Below are 23166 nucleotides of genomic sequence, written 5' to 3' on the forward strand. Positions count from 1 at the left end.
ACTCCTTTCGGACATGTGGAACTGGGAACTGATTATGGGATGCATTCAATTGTAATCTGATGCATGTTCAAATGAAATTAAACCATTACCATTACCAATTAACATAGCATGTTTTTGGAATGTGGGAGGAAACTGGAGTACAAATAAGAATAAAAATAGTAGTAAAAATAAAAAAAATAAAAAAAAATTAAAAAATTAAACAAAAACAAAAAAAAACAACCAAAAATAAAACTTCAACTATATTATGAAAGCAGGAAGTGAACAAATGTAACAGTTACTGATTATAAAAGTACCAGATGGAGGGGTAGGATTTAATAAGCTTTGCTTCTTCCTACTCCCTTTTGGACATGTGGAACTGTGAACTGATTATGTGATGCATTCAATTGTAATCTGATGCATGTTCAAATGAAATAAAACCATTACCATTACATATAAAAATAGATGTGTAAACATTATTAGCGTCTTGCCTCATTTGCTCAACTAAGTTAGCAAAGTGTCGCTGATGATGTGACGCCGTCCTCAACAGACGAGAAATGTCAGGTCACCGCTTTCAGATTAAACCCCTAAAAAATGAGATTAAGATTCTAGATCTAGGAAAGTGAAGTAATGCGTTGATTGCTTTATCTTGACGTCATAATGAATAATCTTTGTAGTCAAATTGCCTGGCATTCAAATCAAAAGGTCATCGGATACGCCGATGATGTCACTATCCAGCCAACGATTCTAGGGGCGGATGAAAAAAAAAAAAAATGGAACAGGAAGCCATTGCAACATGAGTTTTCCACACATGAATCAAAACGTCTCTGTTTGTTGTTACGCGCGAGTCTTCATTTTCAAACAGCGAGTCGAGAGTGTAATTTGGAGACCACAATAGTAATAACAATTTTAACCCGAACCATCCGTCAGTTTACGGTATATGTTCATGACTTGTGCCGGAAGCAACGCGTTGACATGACGGCGTAGATGTGAATCATCAAAGACGCTTGATTGGCAATCAAATGACAACATAACCGTCAGATTGGAAAATACGAAAGCGAATCCACTTGACTCGCATGGGAATTCTTTGGTCGACAGAGTGGAATTAGCACGCCGCGGCAGTCTTGAGGCCACATTAAAGTGTCGCTTTAACACAACTACTGCACAAAGAAGAGAGAACAAAGGGTCGTCGAAGACAGGAATTGCCAACGGAAAAATAGCTTCGGAACCGCCGAGACAGCTGGCATTCCTGTTGCAAATTTCCAACAGCTCTTTTTCCCAAGCCAAATGATGTCATTTGCCAGATTGCTTCGTTCCGGACGGATTCAGGCGACCACGTCTTTGAACGGCGCCCTTTTCCTCGGGACGCGGCATGCGTGAGTTGGCACCTGTAGTTGTCCCGATTCATGACTATGCATCTTTTCTGGGATTTGACAAATTCCAGCACGGAGACTTTGGATCGTGACTATTAGCATCCGGCAATTATTAGCAACTGTGTTGCTAATCTAGCTCCTTTGTGGCACCTGTGTTATCTTTCGGCATGTTACATTTTCCATGACAAAATTCCCATTGAAGTGAAGAAATGTGACTCATTATTTTTGGCATGTTCCTTCCCTGGGATTTGACAAATTCCAACATGGAGACTTTGGATCGTGACTATTAGCATCCGGCAATTGTTAGCAACTTTGTTACGTCTTGTGATGTTAGATTTATATCTGAAATTAAAACTTAAGCATTTCCATGAACACATTTTCTTCTAGTTACGCAGTAATGAAGTAAGTAGTAGTGAAAACAATTTATTATTTATTGAATTTAGAATAGGCTGCATGGTGGTTGAGTGGTTAGCGTGTTAGCCTCACAGCTACTATTGTTGCTACTTTTTGCACTTTTTTCACTTTTTGCACCCGATTCATCCCGTTTAATTGTCAAAATGTCTAGCTCCTTTGTGGCACCTGGGTTATCTTTCGGCATGTTACATTTTCCATGACAAAATTTCCATTGAAGTGAAGAAATGTGACTAATTATTTTTGGCATGTTCCAAAAATTGGCTGAACGGCGGTCAAGTGGTTAGCGCGTTAGCCTCACAGCTAGGAGACCCAAGTTCAATGCCATTCTCGGCTATCTCTGTGTGGAGTTTACATGTTCTCCCTGTGCATGTGTGGCTTTTTTCCCACCATTTCAAAAACATGCTAGGTTAATTAGCGACTCCAAATTATCCATAGGTATGAATGTGAGTGTGAATGGTTGTTTGTCTATATGTGCCCTGTGATTGGCTGGCCACCAATCCAGGGTGTACCCCGCCTCTCACCCGAAAACAGCTGGCATAGGATATGTGGTAGAAGATGAATGAATGAATATTCCAAAAAATTATAAATTTGTTTTCATAATTGCACATTTTCCATGACAAAATTTAAAGTTGAAAAGTTGTTTTTTTCTTGATTAAAAATGTCCCATGAAGTGAAGAATTGTTGCTACTTCCACTTTTTGCACCTGATTCATCCCGTTAGCTCCTTTGTGGCACTTGGGTTATCTTTTGGCATGTTACATTTTCCATGACAAAAGTAAGCGGTAGAAAATGAATGAATCTTGAATATTTTTGTAAAAAAAAAAACATGCATATCCTTACAATCATTAAAGACATTCTAGGACACAGTACAGAATATCCATTCAGTGTTTTATACAGTATATCGTGTAGTATTTGGACTGTAGTACATATACTGTATTATATATGCTAAGATACAGTATTTTTGATTTTTATCATTTTTGGAATTTTTGATGTCCTTTTTCATAACCATTTTGTTGGTGGGGTACTTTAAGAATAGGACACAGATTCTCCGTATGTCGGGTACATAACTGAACCGTGGATCCCGGATCCCGGATCCTGGATCCTGGATTTTGGGCCTCGGTTTTTTCGATCTTGGATGTGACGCTGCTACTTCACAATACTCTTTCCTCTTCGGTTGAGAAACTGAAGTATGTTAGGGTTAGCGTCCAGCGGCATCGGTTTATTTGACGTATGGTACCATGTTTTAGATGGCCTGGGTAATTCAAGAATCGGAAACGTGTCATCCGTTCTTATTTATATTGGGAATGCTTAGCGTGTCTCACCTTGACCGTATACCGACGGCGGTAACAAACATTCGCATACGTGCCAAACTATCGGGTTCCCAGACGACTAAATCTGTCGGCCCACGCGATGTAACAGGATCGATGTGAACTATTTACACGTCGGACCAGCAGGTCCGGCGGAGACAGCTGCCAGGGGTTATGTGATATCAGACGGCTCTGAGGGGCTAAGACGGCACGACTCGCGGCACCCGGCGATGCGGCGAGAAGCGATACGGGTAGAGAGAGATGTGAAAAAAATTCCCCCGTCTGATCCCCGCGCCTGTCGACAACCGCGGGGTCGCCGCGAGGTCAGGGCCGCACAGACTCCGGGGCTGGGGGTGGGGAGTCGGAGTTGGACGTTTTAAAAGGTGGGGGGGCGGCTTGCTGTGTGCTTAGCGAGGATTAGCTTCAGCAACAGTGTCCCGCTGCCTCAGAGCGCCTCATGCTTTTGGTGGTGGAGGCATTTGCAGGTCAAAGGTTGCGCAAGTGCTGGCGGAGGAGGTTGGGAGTTCTCCCAAGACGGTAAACAGGTTATGACATCACTTCCTTCGCCGTGGGAGAGTGTGTTTCTAAATGAGGAAACAATGGTATCAAAAATTTTACCCTGCAACAGAAGGTATTCTGAGTTCAAACACTGCAGGTTTGCTCCGTACCTCCATCTTCTATTAGCATCAGGCTACAAACTCGGTGTGGGTCCACCCGGGACCGGTTGCCAGCCAATCATGGGGGAACAGATAGACAAAAAACCGTACACACGCACATTTATGGGCAATTTCGATTTCGTATTTAGTTAACCTGGACTATGGTTCGCTACAATGACTAGTAATGAACTGGTTGCTCTTGGCACGGAGTTGGGTACCTCAAGATGGGTAAGGGTGCTTGGATGTGGGGTTTTCATTCTGGTAGACAAGGAATAATCGATGTTTTGTTGGGATGAGGTTGGAATCTGGGTGGTTAGGGGGGATTGGGACTAGATAAGTCTTGACTTATCCATTCCCTTCCGAACATGTGTATGTTTATATGTACTAGGGATCGACCGATATGTTTTTTTTTGGGGGGGGCGATACCGATTTTTTCCCATCACCCTTAGCCGATGGCCAATTTTGCTTATTTTGCTTATTTTGCTTATTTTGCTTATTTTGCTTTTTGCTAAATTTTTTTACTTGTGAAAAAGCGCCCTTGTTGCGATTCAACAGTGGGGGCTGGGTGTGTTGCGGGGTCCTCTGCTGCTGTCCTCTGATGCCTGACTGTAAATCATGCGGCGGAAAATATATCGGCGAATCCACACGTGTATCGACCGATATGGTTTTTTGGGGGCCGATGCCGATACTTAGCTTATTTGCTAATTTTGCTGATTTTGCTTATTTTGCTGATTTAGCTTATTTTGATTATTTTGATTATTTTGATTATTTTGATTATTTTGATTATTTTGATTATTTTGATTATTTTGATTATTTTGATAATTTGTTTACTTGTGAAAACGCGCCCTTTTTGCGATTCAACAGTGGGGGCTGGGTGTGTTGCGGGGTCCTCTGCTGCTGTCCTCTGATGCCTGACTGTAAATCATGTGGCAGAAAATATATCGGCGAATCCACACACGTTTATCGACTGATATCGACCGATTCAAGAAAAAAACGCAAATATCGGCCCGTTATATCGGCCGGCCGATGTATCGGTCGATCCTTAATATGTACATAGGTATTTTTATTTGTGTTGAATTATGGTTGGTTTGTTGTGCTTTGGATGATTTTCATGTTCAAAATAAAGAAGAAAAAAAAAATAAAAAAACTAACATGCATATTTTTGGAGGAACCGTAGAAAACCCACGCACATGGAAACTTCACACAGACATGTCCAACAGAGATCTTCCAGATCTCCTGACTGTGCGGCCAACTTGCTAACCACCAGGCCACCGTGCGTCCAACGTATCTCTAGGGAAATGTTACCTGTAGATTTCTATACATACCTGATTCAGCATTCATGACCCCACAATTTTCAGGCGAGAGGCGGGGTACACCTTGGACTGGTCGCCAGCCAATCACAGGGACACATATAGACAAACAACCATTCACACTCCCATTAATTTTTTTGAGTCGCTAATTAACCTAGCATGTTTTTGGAATGTGGGAGGAAACCGGAGTACCCGAAAAAAACCCCACGCATGCACGGGGAGAACATGCAAACTCCACAGGGTGGAATTGAACCCTCGTCTCCTCGCTGTGAGGTCTGCGCGCTAACCACTCCTCCACCGTGCAGCCTATTCTAGATTCAATAAATAATAAATTTTCACTACTCACAAAAATGTGTTACTAGAAGAAAATGTGTTTCCTTTAGTGTTTATGGAAATGATCAAGTTTTAATTTCGGATATAAATCTAACATCACAGACGTTAACACAGTTGCTAACAATTACCGGATGCTAATAGTCACGATCCAATGTCTCCGTGCTGGAATTTGTCAAATCCCAGGGAAGATGCGTGGTCATAGACCTACAGATTTCTGTACATACCTGATTCAGCATTCATGACCCCACAATTTTGCAGATTTTTGGGGGTACAAAAGTCGCTAATAATTTTTCGTCTTTTTCACAAGTGATGGAAAGATGGAATTTGCAGTGATACGGAATTCCCTGCTCGGGTTGCTTCCTTTACGACCTGACCACGGATAGGCAAACAAAGATGGGGTTACGGGGATGATTGGGTTTTTGACCATTTGCTGGTGGTTCCGTAAAGTAGTAAAGTAAAGTAACTTTGCTAAAGTGATACAGACGCCTCGTTTACTGGGATCAGTTAAATCAGAGGATCAGCTGAGACGCGTTAATCTTCTACCGGAATGACTGTTCAATGATACTTGGATCTGCGACACCATACATTTTGAAATATCTACTCCAAATATGCAATAATATAACATCCAACCACAAAATATTTTTTTTTTAGCTCATTTGACAGCGAACTTCCTTGTATAAATCTAAAAGTTTTGGAATGTCTTGTCTTTCGGTATTCTTATAAATATTTGTAGAGGTGGAAGCAAGCCATCACAGAAAAGTCAACACTGTCCATATTTAGTAGGAAATCCTGGACTGGAACTGCAGTCAATAACGATGTGTTCGATGCTTTCAGGGCCCTTTTTTTTGTTTTTTTTTTAAAGAATGTTTACAGTTGTACCATGCACAGTATTTTTCCCTCAGGAACTGTGCTCTGTATGTTCTAATTACCGCTCGTGTTTTCTGACCAAAACCAAAACGTTATAGTAAACAAACCTCATTTTCTATCCCACAATCATGAAAGAAGACCGCAACGAAGACCAATAATGTTGCATTTGATGACTCTAAGTGGCTTTCAGGCTCTGAAACATCAGCAACCCGACAACCTTGTTCGACGCAACTACGAAGCAGTTTTCTGTTCTATATTCACATTCGTAATGTGTTTGTTATGAAAATTTAAAAGAGTGCTTTTTAGATATACAGCCAAGGAAAACTTTGTCTCGGCTTCCATATTTCATTTTATCATCTCAGCAGAATTCGCATTGATAATAATGAAGAACTGGCACCAAATAAAAACAAACAGGAATGCATGCATGTTTCCCCCCCCCCCCCACCGCCTCCATGCCAAATAAGCTTCTCTTATGTCTTAAAACCCGCAGCGCATTTGAGGTCAAGAATCTGCTGTTTACACCAAATCCAGCCTTGCAGAATTTGTGACTGTTTTTTATTGAAGGGTATTTTAAATGGACATACTGGCACGGACTCGTAAGCGGAGGGCTGCAGGTGGTTATGACGACATTGTTGTGGAAAAGGTTCTCACGTTACGAAGTCGGAGCCTGATAAATGTAGCAAGAGGAAGGATTTGAACTTATCGTGCAGAAGTACTGTTATGTACTGGTACTAGCAAGTGTGTTTGAGTTGAAAAGTACTTTTAGTAAACCCGACTGTTTGTGTAGCGTTCATGGTTTTTGTGTGCGTGTTCAAAAAGCACGATTAAGTCGGGTTAGGTTTAAGATTTCCTCAGTGGGGGTCCTCCACACTGGGGGCTGTGTCGGGTCTGTATATGTATAAATACATTTATATATATTCTTTAGATTTTTTTTGTCCACATTAAATTACAAATTTGATATTTAAACAAATAAAAATAAATTTGTATTACATTAAAAAAAAATTAAAACATTAGCTTTATTTTTTACAAGTTACAAATATTTTATAAGATTTTTTAATTTATTAAAACCAAACAAATTAATTATTAATTCATTTTATTTTTATATATTTCTGGTATTTGTTTTACTTTAGATTATGTTATTATGTAAAAAAAAAACTCTTACACGAAATGTAATCAAAGATATATTTGAAAATAAATGTAAAACATTACATTTACATAATTAAAAATATATGCAAAATTAAATACAAAATACAATTATAAAAATAAATGTTTGTATTTATAATTAACATTTTTAATTATGTTTTTACAATAAAGATTATAATATATATATATATATATATATATACGTATATATACATTCATATATATTCTTTATATTTTATGTCCACAAATTAAATTACAAATTTGATATTTAAACAAATTAAAATAAATTATTACATTTTAAATAAAAAATACAAAAATATTAAAACATTAACTTTATTTTTTACAAGTTACAAATATTTGATAAGATATTTTAATTTATTAAAACAAAACAAAGTTGTACCTGACTGTACAAATAGCACAAACAAACTTTACTAATTACAAATTTGATATTTAAACAAATTAAAATAAATTGTTATTACATTTTAAATAAAAAATACAAAAATATTAAAACATTAACTTTATTTTTTACAAGTTACAAATATTTTACAATTAATTTATTAAAACAAAACAAAGTTGTACCTGACTGTACAAATAGCATTTTATTTTTATATATTTCTGGTATTTGTTTTACTTTACTTTATTATGTTATTATGTAAAAAAAACTCTTACACAAAATATAATCAAAGATATATTTGAAATTAAATGTAAAAATTACATTTACATAATTAAAAATATATGCAAAATTAAATATAATATAATGTTTTGATGTTTTTCATGCTCAAATCCAAAACATGGTCACTCATGCTTACTATTTCCTCATCCTTCATCCTCAGGTTCTTTGTCTCTGAGCGGGACGGGGACGGTGACGGTCCTGGTGGACGATGTCAACGATAATGTCCCGGTTTTCTCCTCCTCTTCCTTCCACACCTCCATCATGGAGGACGCCCCCACGGGGACGGATGTGCTACTAGTGAACAGTTCCGACGCGGATGTGGGCCTCAATGGTGTCATCAGGTACTCGTTTTATACTTTTTATACTTTTCAAAAATGTATTTTAAACTACTACAGTGCACAGTTTGACACATTACTACAACTGTAAGTACTTCCATGTATTCAATTAAAGTCCTCTTCAATCGCTATAAAAGCAAATAACCGCCCTTCTACTTTCTCATGCACTCCGAATCATTATTAACGGTTTGAAAAATACAATTCAACGAGGAGCCCATTGTGGCCTCCGAGTCACCAAGAATGGTTGTTTTGTACGGCGGCTGTTCCGCACTCCCGGGCGTTGACTCAGGTTCGACCCCTCCTCCGTCTTCAGTACCCCCATTGGGTACACATTGGGGGGTACCGCAGTGTGCCCCTGTTTCCCAAAACACATTAATGAGGATGTTAATTGTCTATGACAGTGCGAGTTGTACCCATCAGGGGTTCCCCGGGGGGGCCTTTAATGGAGAAGAGCGCCTGGTCACCGTCGGTTGTTAGTTCTCACAGTCTGTTAAGTTGAACTTAGGGTTTGCTTTGAACAGCTGAGCTTTTGGGAAAAATATTTCAAAGTATGCGGCGGCACGTACATTTATGCGGCGGCTTATGTTTGTGTCTGGATCCTGACGGAGTTGTAGACGCTGACGCACAATGTTTATGCGAAAGTGAAGAAGTGGGGAGTTTTTATTAAAGCTGATGCAACGACACCTTTCTGTTGACTCTTCGTCACGTTTAAGTGCTACTTTTATGGTTCTGGGTGGTTGTACTGTTACCGCCTTTTGTTTTTGTAAGTTTTGTAAGTTAATACAAAGTAGGTGAAAAGGTTTTTTTTAACTACTGTACAATGGGAGCTACAAAAAAGCTATTATGTTTAAAATGGTTATTTTAGTAGTGTAGTAGAGTAGTGTGTGGCACCCATACACAGCTTTAGAAACAGCTTTAAAAACTTGAATGTAACAGTAGCACTGGTTTTTGGCAATTAAATAGGGAACTAAATTGGCTTACATAATTATATTTATTATATATTTTTTAAATTTTTTAAATCACTGTAAACACAAAATATGTAAGCCATTTTTGTGACTATAAATTAATTAAAATTATTCAATTTGCACAAACAGAACTTAGATAAATTTTTAAAAATTTATTTTTATAATTAAAAATATATGCAAAATTAAATACAAAATACAATTATAAAAAGTAAATATTTGTATTTATAATTAAAATGTACAATTACGTTTTTACAATAAACATTATATATTATATATACATTTATAAAAAAAATCTTTATATTTTTATGTCCCCAAATTAAATGACAAATTTGATTTAAACTAATTAAAATACATTTTTAAATACAAAATACAATTACAAAAAATAAATATTTGTATTTGTAATAAAAATGTAAAATTATATTTTACAATAAAAATTATATATTATATGTTATATATGCATTTATGAATTTGACATATTAAAACATATAACAAACACATAAAACATATTTTTCTTAAATTAAATGACAAATTTGATATTTAAACTAATTAAAATACATTTTTATTACATTTTAAATAAATAATAAAAATGAATTTAAAAAAATGAAAAAAATTCAATTCAAAAATTAAATTTTTTTACACGATATTTAAATTTATTAAAACAAAACAAAGTTGTACCTGACTGTATGCAAAATTAAATACAAAATACAATTATAAAAATAAATATTTGTATTTATAATAAAAATGTAAAATTAGGTTTTTACAATAAACATTATATATAATATATTATATATACATTTATAAAATATCTTTATATTTTTATGTCCAAAGATTACATGACAAATTTGATATTTAAACTAATTGAAATACATTTTTATTACATTTTAAATAAACAATTTGAAAATTTTTTGAAAAAAATTCAATTCAAAAATTCAAAAAATTCAATTTTTTTTGTTTACAAGTTACAAATATTTTATAAGATATTTAAATTTATTAAAACAAAACAACGTTGTACCTGACTGCACAAATAGCACAAACCGATGTATTAGTACAAAGAGGCGTTATCGTCATCTTTATCGACAACATGGTGGCCTTTTCCTCCTCAAACGTCCTCCTCTTCCCTTCCCCAACAGCTACAGTTTGAGCGGAGGCCATGGCCAGTTCTCCATCAACCCAGCAACCGGACAGATTATCACCAGCTCCCTGCTGGACCGCGAAGAGCGAGCCAATTACCAGCTGCTGGTCGTGGCGACAGATGGAGGGAAGCCGCAGGGCTTGTCCAGCTCCGCCACCGTGTCTGTGACGGTGGCAGACATCAACGATAACCCGCCACGTTTCCACCACCACCCTTACGTCACGCACATACCCGCCTCCACTGCGGCAGGTGAGAAAAACACATGCCGATTCATTTGTAGTAGTAGTATTATGTATATAACGAGATTATTTATGTATTATTTCATCATGGCGATACGATACAGAAAAAGTATTTGACCTATGCATGTTTGTTTTAACATGTCAAATTGTGAGAAACGCCTTGCATAATTTATATACATTATAATTAAAATTTTTAATATTGTTTTTACAATAAAGATTATATATTATATATACATTTATATTTATATATTCTTTATATTTTTTGTCCACAAATTAAAACAAATTTAAACAAATTAAAATAAATTTTTATTACATTTTAAATAAAATGTTTTTGTTTATTTTAATAAATTAAAATATATTATAAAATATTTGTAATTTGTAAAAAATAAAGTTAATGTTTTAATATTATATAGTATTAATATTATGTTTTAATATTAATAATATAATAAATATTATAACACTATTATGTTTTAATATTATAATATTAATATTAATGTTTAATATTTTTGTATTTTTTATAATGTAATAAAAATGTATTTCAATTTGTTTAAATATCAAATTTGTAATTTAATTTGTGGACAAAAAATACAAAGAATATATATAAATGTATATATAATATATAATCTTTATTGTAAAAACACAATTTAAAATTGTAATTATAAATACAAATATTTATTTTATAATAGTATTTTGTATTTAATTGTGCATATATTTTTAATTATGTAAATGTAATGTTTTACATTTAATTTCAAATTTATTTTTGATTACATTTTGTGTAAGTTTTTTAAAAAATAGTACTATTTGATTTAGGTGTTTTCAGAGTATATAGTTTTAGTATATGTTTATATATTTAATTTTATATATTTAATTGATTTTTTCAGTGATTTGTTAATTGATAATACATTAATTTATGAACAAAAATGGAAAGCGACATTTATTAGGTATTTTATGAAAAATATTTGTTACACTATTTGACCCTTTAATATATTTTTTTCGAAAAAAAATTCTCAGTACTGACTTGTGTTATTGGCTTCTTTGTGTTCAGGGTCTTTGGTATTTGCCGTTACCGTCACCGATGAAGACTCTGGCTCCAACGCCCAGCTCCACTACTCCCTGCTGGGACGCAACTCCGACAAGTTCAAGATCGACCCCGTGCGAGGTGCCATCACCGCCAACGAGAAGCTGACGGGGACCTCGGAAGTTACCCTCACGGTCCGCGTTAAAGACGGTGGAGCCAACCCTAAAACCGACACAACGACCGTCACCGTACGCTTTGTCACTGGAGGCAACTTCCCCGTCATCAAGCTGAAGGAGCGCGCCTTTACGTTCCCTGAGAACCAGCCCACCAACCACCATGTTACTACCGTGACGGGGTCCTCCAGGAGGGGTGGACCGCTGTCGTACTACATCGCTAGCGGCAACCTGGACAACGCCTTTCATATTGATCAGCTTTCGGGCGAGTTGATCATCAGGCATCCGTTGGATTACGAACACATCCAGAAATATGTGCTCTGGATCGAAGCCCGGGATCAAGGATTCCCGCCGTATTCGTCCTACGATCGAGTGGACGTCACCGTTCTGGACGTCAATGACAATCACCCGGTATTTGACAAGGATCCGTTCCGTGCTGACATCCTGGAGAACCTGTCACCCCAACGGGTTCTAATGGTCTCGGCCGTCGATCTCGATAACGGACTCAACGGACAACTCGAGTACGCTATCGTTGACGGAAACAAAGAAAACAGCTTCAGTATCAGTCGAGCCACCGGTGAGATCCGAACCACTCGGCCTCTTGATCGGGAAAAAGTGTCCCAGTACACTTTGAAAGTCAAAGCCACTGACCGAGGACTCCCATCCAAAAACTCGTCCGTGAAAGTGAAAATCAATGTTCTCGATGTAAACGACAATGCGCCCAGGTTTTCGAAGATATTCAGCGCTACGGTGGCTGAGAATGCGCCCGTGGGGTACACCGTCACGAGAGTCACCACCACGGATGAAGATGCCGGCGCTAACGCTATTAGCCGATATTCAATCACAGACACCGGTCTTCCTTTTAGCATCAACGCAAACACAGGCGACATAACGATCAGTAGGCCGCTAAACAGGGAGGACACGGACCACTACATCGTCAAAGTCTCCGCCCACGACTCTGGTTGGACGGTTAGCACTGATGTTACAATATTCATAACCGATATCAATGACAACGCCCCCAGATTTAGTCGCCCGTCGTATTACCTGGATTACCCCGAACTCACAGAAGTGGGCTCCTTGGTTACGCAAGTGTCGGCTACAGATCCTGACGAGGACTTCAACGGCAAAATATTCTACTTCATTCGCTCTCAGTCTGAGTATTTCCGAATTAACGCCACTTCCGGAGAAATATTTGTAAAGCAGCATTTGCGATATCAGAATTCGACGGGCGCTAGCAGCTTGAACATTAACCGCCATAGTTTCATCGTCACGGCCTCAGACCGAGGAATCAAACCTTTGATGAGTGAGACAACGGTTATTGTGAATATCGTGGACAGCAATGATAATCCTCCCGAGTTCGATTCACCGAGCTACTTTACCCCCGTCACAAAAAGCGTCAAAGTCGGTACCAGACTGATAAAGGTTGTAGCTAACGACAAAAAAGACTTTGGTCTCAACTCCGAAGTTGAGTACCTGATCACCGGAGGAAATTATTCCAGTAAATTTAAATTAGATACAATAAGTGGGTGGATAAGTGTTGCGTCGCCGCTCACGTCTGACATAAATAAGATTTTTCTCATGGATGTCACGGCCCGAGACAAAGGAAATCCGCCTTTGTCAGCGCAAACTGCAGTACGGGTTGCGGTGACGGAGGAAAACCACCACACACCCGAGTTCTCCCAAAGCCAGATCTCAGCTACAGTGCCTGAAAGCCTCGTTGTGGGGACGGCGATACGGACTCTATCCGCCAGAGACAAGGACAAAGAAATGAATGGCATCATCAAGTACAATATCACATCAGGAAACCGTAACGGACTGTTTTCGCTTAATAGCAAAACCGGAGTGCTGTCGCTAGCTCAAGCTCTGGATTTCGAACAACAACAACAACACGATCTTCGAGTTTCAGCCACCGATGGCGGTTGGATTGCAAAAACCAGCTACGTCACCGTCATAATCCATGTCACCGATGTCAACGACAACGCTCCGATCTTCAATCCCGATGAGTACTTCCCAGTCGTGCAGGAAAACGTTCCCAGTGGCACAACTGTGGTCAAAATGAATGCCGCTGATCTGGACTCAGGCGCTAACGCGGTCATGGCTTATGTAATACAATCATCAGATAGCGACCTTTTCGTTATCGATCCCAATACTGGCACCATTACCACGCAGGGGTTCTTGGACTACGAGTCTAAGCAGATCTACCATTTAACAGTGAAGGCGTTCAATGTTCCAGATGAGGAGCGTTGCAGCTTCGCCAATGTCAACATCCAACTCAAGGGCGCCAACGAATATGTACCCCGCTTTGTGTCAAAAGAGTACTACTTTGAAATATCTGAAGCTGCTCCAAAAGGCGCAGTAGTCGGGGAAGTTTTTGCCAGTGATCGAGACCAAGGTGACGACGGAATGGTTTACTACCTCATTTTTGGGAAAAGCAGGAAAAAAGGCTTTGGTATCAATAAGAAAACTGGTCAGATTTATGTCACGGGTGTACTGGACCGCGAGAAAGAGGAGAAGGTTTCGCTTAAAGTCTTAGCCAAAAATTCCGGAGCCATCCGTGGAGCGGATATCGATGAAGTGTTTGTGAATATCACGATCCTCGATGCCAATGATCCTCCTGTCTTTTCTCAGGAGTTGTACGATGTCCAGGTTAGCGAAGGTCTGACACCCGGTGGTCTGGTTACTTTTGTGAGTGCCGAGGACTCCGACTCTGTTCCAAGCTGGAGCAGATTTTCATACTCAATTGCACCGGAGTTCGATAACAAGGGTTTTAGAATTAACCCCAAGTCCGGCCAAGTGTCTGTTACTGCGGAACTAGACCGAGAAACGACTCCTGTGTACAATCTGACGGTTCTTGCCGTGGATACCGGCACGCCTCCTTCCACCGGCAGCGCTACGCTGATTGTGAACCTGGAAGATATCAACGATAACGGTCCAAGCTTGACAACCAAGTACGCTGAGGCGATGGAGAACCAGAAATCTGGCACCGTGGTCACTACGCTAACTGCTTCCGATCCGGACTTACCGCCCAATCAGGGACCTTATATATACAGCCTCCTCGGTTCTGGATCTGCCCACACTTATTTCCACCTAAGTCCAACTGGAGTTCTAACCACAAGTCGTGAGATTGACAGAGAACAGATTAGCGACTTCTATCTATCCGTCGTGATCAAGGACTCTGGTGTGCCTCAAATGTCCTCCACAGGAACCGTTCATGTCAAAATAAACGATCAAAATGACAACCCCTCAGAACCGAGGTCGGTGGAAATCTTTGTTCACTACTTTGGAAATATTTTTCCCGGAGGTTCTTTAGGAGAGGTAAAACCCCAAGACCCTGACATTCAAGATAGGTTCCACTGTTCTTTGATTCCGGCTTCCTCCGCTCTCTTTAATATTCCTACTGGAACATGCAACCTTAATTCAAAAGCACGGTCAACTGACGGAAACTTTGAAGTAACGATCCGAAGCAGCGACGGCGTCCACGGACCAGTGAGCAATACCGCCAGAGTCCTTTTCATAGGCTTCACAAACGCCACAGTCGATAACAGTATTCTGATCCGTCTCCAGTCGCATGGCGTCAACGACTTTCTCACCAACTACTACCTCAGCTTCTTACGTATCGCCAACTCCCAGCTCGCAGGACTCGGCACCGGGGTTTTGCTTTACGGCGTGTTTGAGCTCAACAATCAGACTTTTGTTATGGCGGCTATAAAACGAGGCCACGGACAATACGTGAACCCCAGTGGTGTCGCAACGTTCTTCCAGAGCATCAAAGACATTTTAAATAGACAAAGTGGAGTACTAATAGATGCCGTGGACCATGATCCCTGTACGCGGAACCCGTGCCAGAACGGGGGCAGCTGCAAACGGCGTCTCAGTGTTGGACCTGATATGAAAACCGAAGAAAGCGTTCCGGTGATCCTGGTTGCAAATCGCCCCCTGCAGCCGTACGCTTGCAGCTGCAGACCCGGTTACGCCGGAGCCGTGTGCGAGACGGACATCGACGAGTGCCAGCCATCGCCTTGCCACAACGGCGGCACGTGCCACAACCTGGTCGGGGGGTTCTCCTGCACCTGTCCCGAGGGTTTTACTGGCATGGCGTGTGAGAGAGACGTCAACGAATGTCATTCCAATCCTTGCAAGAACGGGGCGCTGTGCCAGAACTTCCCCGGCGGCTTCAACTGCCTCTGCAAATCTGGATTTGCAGGTACCCCCGTCCCCGTCTCCCCCACACACACATACACACATTTTTTAAGTCACATTTTATGCTCTCTGGTTCTACCATATCTTACTTATTGTGTGGAAATATGGGCTAATAACTATAAAAGCAATCTTCACTCGCTAAATGTACTGCAAAAAAGGTCAGTAAGGATAATTCATAATGCCGCCTACAGAGAACATACTAACTCCTTATTTCTAAAATCACAAATACTTCAACTTCATCTTCAAGCAGCTAAAATAATGCATAAGGCTAAAAATAACCAATTATCTAAAAATGTCATCCAATACTTCTCTACAAGAGAGGAGATTGAGTAAGGAACTCAAACAATAAAAATAAAATTAATTAAATTAATTTAAATTAATTAATTAAAAAATAATTTAAGAAAACGTGAATTATATTAAGAAAGCAGGAAGTGAACAAATGTAACAGTTACTGATTGTAAAAATTAAAATTAAAATTAAAATTAAAATTAAAATTAAAATTAAAATTAAAATTAAAATTAAAATTAAAATTAAAATTAAAATTAAAAAAATATTTAAAAAAAAACTTAAATAATATTAGGAAAGCAGGAAGTGAACAAATATGTAACAGTTACTGATTGTAAAAATTACAATTAAAATTAATTAATTTAAAAAATAATTTAAAAAAAAATTAAATTATATTAGGAAAGCAGGAAGTGAACAAATGTAACAGTTACTGATTGTAAAAATTAAAATTAAAATAATATTTTTAAAAAATTAAATAATACTAGGAAAGCAGGAAGTGAACAAATGTAACAGTTACTGATTGTAAAAATTACAATTAAAAATAATTAATTTTAAATATAATAAAAAAAAATTAATTATATTAGGAAAGCAGGAAGTGAACAAATGTAACAGTTAGTGATTGTAAAAGTACCAGATGGAGGGGTAGGATTTAATAAGCTTTGCTTCTTCCTACTCCTTTTGGACATGTGGAACTGGGAACTGATTATGGGATGCATTCAATTGTAATCTGATGCATGTTCAAATGAAATAAAACCATGTCTGAGCAGTCAGTCACAGTAAACAGGACAACAGTATACAACTGTCATACAATCGTGTATCCAAAGACAATATTTTCTCTGAGGTGTTGCAGTCATCTGCTGCCAGAAACACTTTTAGATTTTTTTTTGGGGGGGGGATCAGCTGCCATGTTTGCTTTAATAACATGAATGATGTGGAGCTGACCCTCTAAGTATCGCATTGCCTTCCCAGAGCTGACCACACACAGTCGCAATTATCCAACCGTGTACTGCGGTACTGACTAATCAAGAATTCAGTCGTTTGACAAATTGGCAGCATTATAAAACAACCAATCAGGCCTTTAATGTTTGGATATTAACGACCACTCTGACTTATTACCCCTTGGTAGTCGATTTTAATTGGACTTACTTAAGGACACTTAAGTGTAATCTCGCTCGCCGTCCAGTCGCCACATCTGAAAGACATTTTCAAAGTCGGCAATTTTCCCCGCAAGTCAAGTCATTACTGTCCGTTTTTATTATGACAATAAAAAATGAGCAAGTCTTTAGGTTTCATCAAGATGAATGACCCTCCTGAGGAAATGCACCTATTGACTTACAGTAGTTTGCATGCCCGTTCTGTGAACTTTCCTCTTCCTGTTTTCCCGGGCTGGCTGGGTCTCTTTGCCATTAAACAACTTTTCTTCGGGATTTATAGCCTGAGGTTTTGTATTTTTTTTCATTTCTATCATGACGCCTCGATGCGTGTGATTATAAATGTCACGTCTTGAGCCCCTATTGTTATTATCAGTGTCGCATTTCTTGTATTTCCATGTTCATTACGCCGCCCTGGCCCCACTTTGTTTCAGCGTGTTCATTCTCCATGTTTGTCTTTCAGCGCCGGGACCAATTGACTTGATCCAAGAGTAATTTGACCTCGTACTGGGTCTTTAAAATATGTTTAGTGAGGAGAATCTGCCAATTATGGGAGACTTTTCCTCCCCTGTTGAGCACCAAATCGAACATGATATCTTGACTAAATAGAAAAACACAGGCTGAGTTTCATTTTGCTGTCACATCGTGTGTATTAGCAAGAAACGTAAGATTAAACAATACAAGCAGTTGATGTTTGCTAAATACAAGGATGAAGAGTCTTGAACCAGTCATGATGTGCTATACATATCACTATATTGACACTTACTATGGTACCCATTATGTCATTGGATGCTCATATCACCTCATACTTCGGTACGTGACAAAAAAATTATAAAAAAAAAACTTCAATTATATTAGGAAAGCAGGAAGTGAACAAATGCAACAGTTACTGATTGTTAAAATTAAAATTAAAATTAAAATTAAAATTAAAATTAAAATTAAAATTAAAATTAAAATTAAAATTAAAATTAAAATTAAAATTAAAATTAAAATTTTAAATTCAAATTTAAAAAACATGTGATTCCATCATCAATCACTGTTAGTGATTAAATTTAATTTTAACAATCAGTAACTGTTACATTTGCTCACTTCCTGCTTTCCTAATATAATTTAAGTTTTTTTTTTTTTAATTTTTAAATTATTTTTAAATTTAAATTAAAAATTTATATAAAAAAACTTAAATTGTATTAGGAAAGTAGGAAGTGAACAAATGTAACAGTTACTGATTGTAAAAATTAAATTAAATTAAATTAGAATTAAATTAGAATTAAATTAGAATTAAATTAGAATTAAATTAGAATTAAATTAGAATTAAATTAGAATTAAATTAAATTAGAATGAAAAAAAATAAATTATATTAGGAAAGCAGGAAGTGAACAAATGTAACAGTTACTGATTGTAAAAATTAAATTAAATTAAATTAAATTAAACTAAATTAAATTAAATTAAATTAAATTAAATTAAATTAGGAAAGCAGGAAGTGAACAAATGTAACAGTTACTGATTGTAAATTAAATTAAATTAAATTAAATTAAATTAAATTAAATTAAATTAAATTAAATTAAATTAAATTAAATTAAATTAAATTAAATTAAATTAAATTAAATTAAATTAAATTAAATTAAATTAGGAAAGCAGGAAGTGAACAAATGTAACAGTTACTGATTGTAAAAATTAAAATTAAAAAATGTAAAAAGAATATTTAAAAAAACGTAAATTATATTAGGAAAGCAGGAAGTGAACAAATGTAGCCTAGCACAACGCCTCGATGCGTGTGAGCCCCTATTGTTATTATCAGTGTCACATTTCCATGTTCATTACGCCGCCATGGCCCACTTTGTTTCAGCATGTTCAATCTCCATGTTTGTCTTTCAGCGCCGGGACCAATTGACTTGATCCAAGAGTAATTTGACCTCGCACTTGGTCTTTAAAATATGTTTAGTGAGGAGAATCTGCCAATTGTTGAGCACCAAATCGAACATGATATCTTGACTAAATAGAAAAACACAGGCTGAGTTTCATTTTGCTGTCACATCGCGTGTATTAGCAAGAAACGTAAGATTATTTATTCGACTCCCAATCAGGCGATGAAAGCTCCAGTAGGGAAATATTCCACCGCTTCATCCATTTTTTAATGTGTGTTGTTTAATGTGTGTGAACCCAGGCAAAACATGTGATTCCATCATCAATCACTGTGAGTGTAACCCATGTTTTAATGGCGGGTCCTGCCAGAACCGGGTGGATGGATATTACTGCCATTGCCCATTCGGTGAGTACCATTCATGTGTATCAGTCATTTCATTTTGCGTAGTCATCTATATGGAGTAAAGATTCCGATTACCAGGAAATAACTCCAAAATATCTCAATATCATCTTGAACTCAGGGGTCTTCGGAAAACATTGCGAACTGAACAGCTATGGATTTGAGGAGCTCTCGTACATGGAGTTCCCATCGCTGGACCCCAACAACAACTACATTTACGTCAAGTTTGCCACCCTGAAGAACGATGCCATGCTCATGTATAACCACGACAACCAGACCGGAGACAAGGCGGAGTTTTTGGCGTTGGAGATCTTCGAAGGACGAATGCGATTTTCGTTCAACTTGGGCAGTGGAACGTACAAATTGATGACTATGATTAAAGTCTCCGACGGCCAGTTCCACACGGTCATCGCCAGGAGAGCGGGCATGGTAAGAAATCCGCTGCGTTTTTGAGGCTTTAATTGCAAGAATGTGGAGGGGGGATAGCAGAGACGGTTCAAGTCCTGAGGTTTTTTGGCCTGACCAGAAGCCAGCTTGTTGTTTGCACCATCAGATAATTGCAGCGTCCCGGTAGCTCGGCTTACAGATCGTGCAGTTTGTAATTACAATTGCTGACTATGATTTACAATACGAGGATCAAAAAAAAAAATCTCTGAATGAGAGGCTTCACTCTGGCGGCAAAAAAACGGGACGTTGGCCAGGGTTTCGGGCGGTAGGTGGGGGTATAAATCCATCCAAGACCTGTCAAAGTTTTTATAAAATAGGCGTCCCATTGGAGTGCAGTTCTCTAATTTCCCGCAGAGCATTGGGACCTGCATTCGGAACCTGGTAGAACGGTTAATTTGTCAAGTTTAGAAGTGGTGCGGAGTGACAGCTTGGAAAAAAATCCAGAACTGTGTAGGTAGACTTGGGTTCGGATGTCGCCGGAGTGAGCCAATCTTTGATTAGCATTGGATTCCGTTAAGACAGAAATAAGAGTCATGCTCATGTGTGTGTTCAATTAATCTCTGCATGATTAATTGATTAATTAGGCATTGAAAAACGCTGATAGGTTAAGGGAGTCATGTTCCAACCGCTACTCACAAGGAAGTATTATATCTATGTAGTTAAGACATAGTTTAGACATAGTTTAGACATAGTTTAGACATAGTTTAGACATAGTTAAGACATCGTAAAGACATCGTTAAGACATTGTAAAGACATCGTAAAGGCATCGTAAAGGCCTCGTAAAGAGAAAATAAGACATTTAAGACAGAAATAAGAGTCATGCTCATGTGTGTTTCAATTAATCTCAGCCATGATTAACTGATTAATTAGTTATTGAAAAACGCTGATAGGTTAAGGGAGTCATGTTCCAACCGCGATGTAGCGACTGACTTAGTGTTTTTTTCATGTGCTAAAGTGCTAAATGCGTTCACAGTGTCACGGTACATGTTGAACCGTAGCTCCACAGTGCAATCGGCACTCGTGCTTCAGCCACTACCATGCTTGGGTGTAGACAAGGGACTATTTAGGGTAAAGTCATTGATACAGTAAACTTGCTGAAATGTAAGGGGTGTACTCACCAGGAAGTATTATATATGTAGTTAAGACATAGTTTAGACATAGTTTAGACATAGTTTAGACATAGTAAAGACATAGTAAAGACATAGTAAAGACATAGTAAAGACATCGTTAAGACATTGTAAAGACATCGTAAAGACATCGTAAAGGCATCGTTAAGAGAAAATAAGACATTTAAGACAGAAATAAGAGTCATGCTCATGTGTGTTTCAATTAATCTCAGCCATGATTAATTGATTAATTAGTTACTGAAAAACGCTGATAGGTTAAGGGAGCCATGTTCCAACCGCGATGTCTTAGTGTCTTAGTGTTTTTTTTCATGTGCTAAAGTGCTAAACGCGTTCACAGTGTCACGGTACATGTTGAACCGTAGCTCCCCAGTGACGGCGGCACTCGTGCTTCAGCCCCAGATTGTGACACTACCATGCTTGGGTGTAGACAACGGACTATTTAGGGTAAAGTCATTGATACAGTAAACTTGCTGAAATGTAAGGGGTGTACTCACCAGGAAGTATTATATATATGTAGTTAAGACATAGTTTAGACATAGTTTAGACATAGTTTAGACATAGTTAAGACATAGTTAAGACATCGTAAAGACATTGTAAAGACATCGTAAAGGCATCGTAAAGGCCTCGTAAAGAGAAAATAAGACATTTAAGACAGAAATAAGAGTCATGCTCATGTGTGTGTTCAATTAATCTCTGCATGATTAATTGATTAATTAGTTATTGAAGAACGCTTATAGGTTAAGGGAGTCATGTTCCAACCGCGATGTAGCGACTGTCTTAGTGTTTTTTTTTCATGTGCATAAGTGCTAAATGCGTTCACAGTGTCACGGTACATGTTGAACCGTAGCTCCCCAGTGACGGCGGCACTCGTGCTTCAGCCCCAGATTGTGACACTACCATGCTTGGGTGTAGACAAGGGACTATTTAGGGTAAAGTCATTGATACAGTAAAATTGCTGAAATGTAAGGGGTGTACTCACCAGGAAGTATTATATATATGTAGTTAAGACATAGTTTAGACATAGTTTAGACGTAGTTAAGACATAGTTAAGACATAGTTAAGACATCGTAAAGACATCGTTAAGACATTGTAAAGACATCGTAAAGGCCTCGTAAAGAGAAAATAAGACATTTAAGACAGAAATAAGAGTCATGCTCATGTGTGTGTTCAATTCATCTCTGCATGATTAATTGATTAATTAGTTATTGAAAAACGCTGATAGGTTAAGGGAGTCATGTTCCAACCGCGATGTAGCGACTGTCTTAGTGGTTTTTTTTCATGTGCTAAAGTGCTAAATGCGTTCACAGTGTCACGGTACATGTTGAACCGTAGCTCCCCAGTGACGGCGGCACTCGTGCTTCAGCCCCAGATTGTGACACTACCATGCTTGGGTGTAGGCAAGGGACTATTTAGGGTAAAGTCATTGATACAGTAAACTTGCTGAAATGTAAGGGGTGTACTCACCAGGAAGTATTATATATATGTAGTTTAGACATAGTTTAGACATAGTTAAGACATAGTTAAGACATAGTTAAGACATCGTTAAGACATTGTAAAGACATCGTAAAGGCATCGTAAAGAGAAAATAAGACATTTAAGACAGAAATAAGAGTCATGCTCATGTGTGTTTCAATTAATCTCAGCCATGATTAATTGATTAATTAGTTATTGAAAAACGCTGATAGGTTAAGGGAGTCATGTTCCAACCGCGATGTAGCGACTGTCTTAGTGTTTTTTTTTTCATGTGCTAAAGTGCTAAATGCGTTCAAAGTGTCACGGT

General features: G+C 37.9%; 1 protein-coding gene across 1 annotated transcript in view; it reads left to right on the forward strand.

Annotated features, from left to right (window-relative positions):
- fat4 (FAT atypical cadherin 4) overlaps positions 1-23166 on the forward strand; it is a 127906-nt gene that overhangs the window by 91345 nt on the left and 13395 nt on the right. Inside the window, exons 7-11 of the mRNA XM_058054070.1 lie at positions 8212-8392; positions 10482-10732; positions 11768-16117; positions 19714-19818; positions 19934-20241. Coding sequence (XP_057910053.1) covers positions 8212-8392; positions 10482-10732; positions 11768-16117; positions 19714-19818; positions 19934-20241 — 5195 coding nt within the window. The remainder of the gene's footprint in view (positions 1-8211; positions 8393-10481; positions 10733-11767; positions 16118-19713; positions 19819-19933; positions 20242-23166) is intronic.

Source organism: Doryrhamphus excisus, chromosome 2, assembly GCF_030265055.1.
Source record: "Doryrhamphus excisus isolate RoL2022-K1 chromosome 2, RoL_Dexc_1.0, whole genome shotgun sequence".
Taxonomy (NCBI): Eukaryota; Metazoa; Chordata; class Actinopteri; order Syngnathiformes; family Syngnathidae; genus Doryrhamphus; species Doryrhamphus excisus.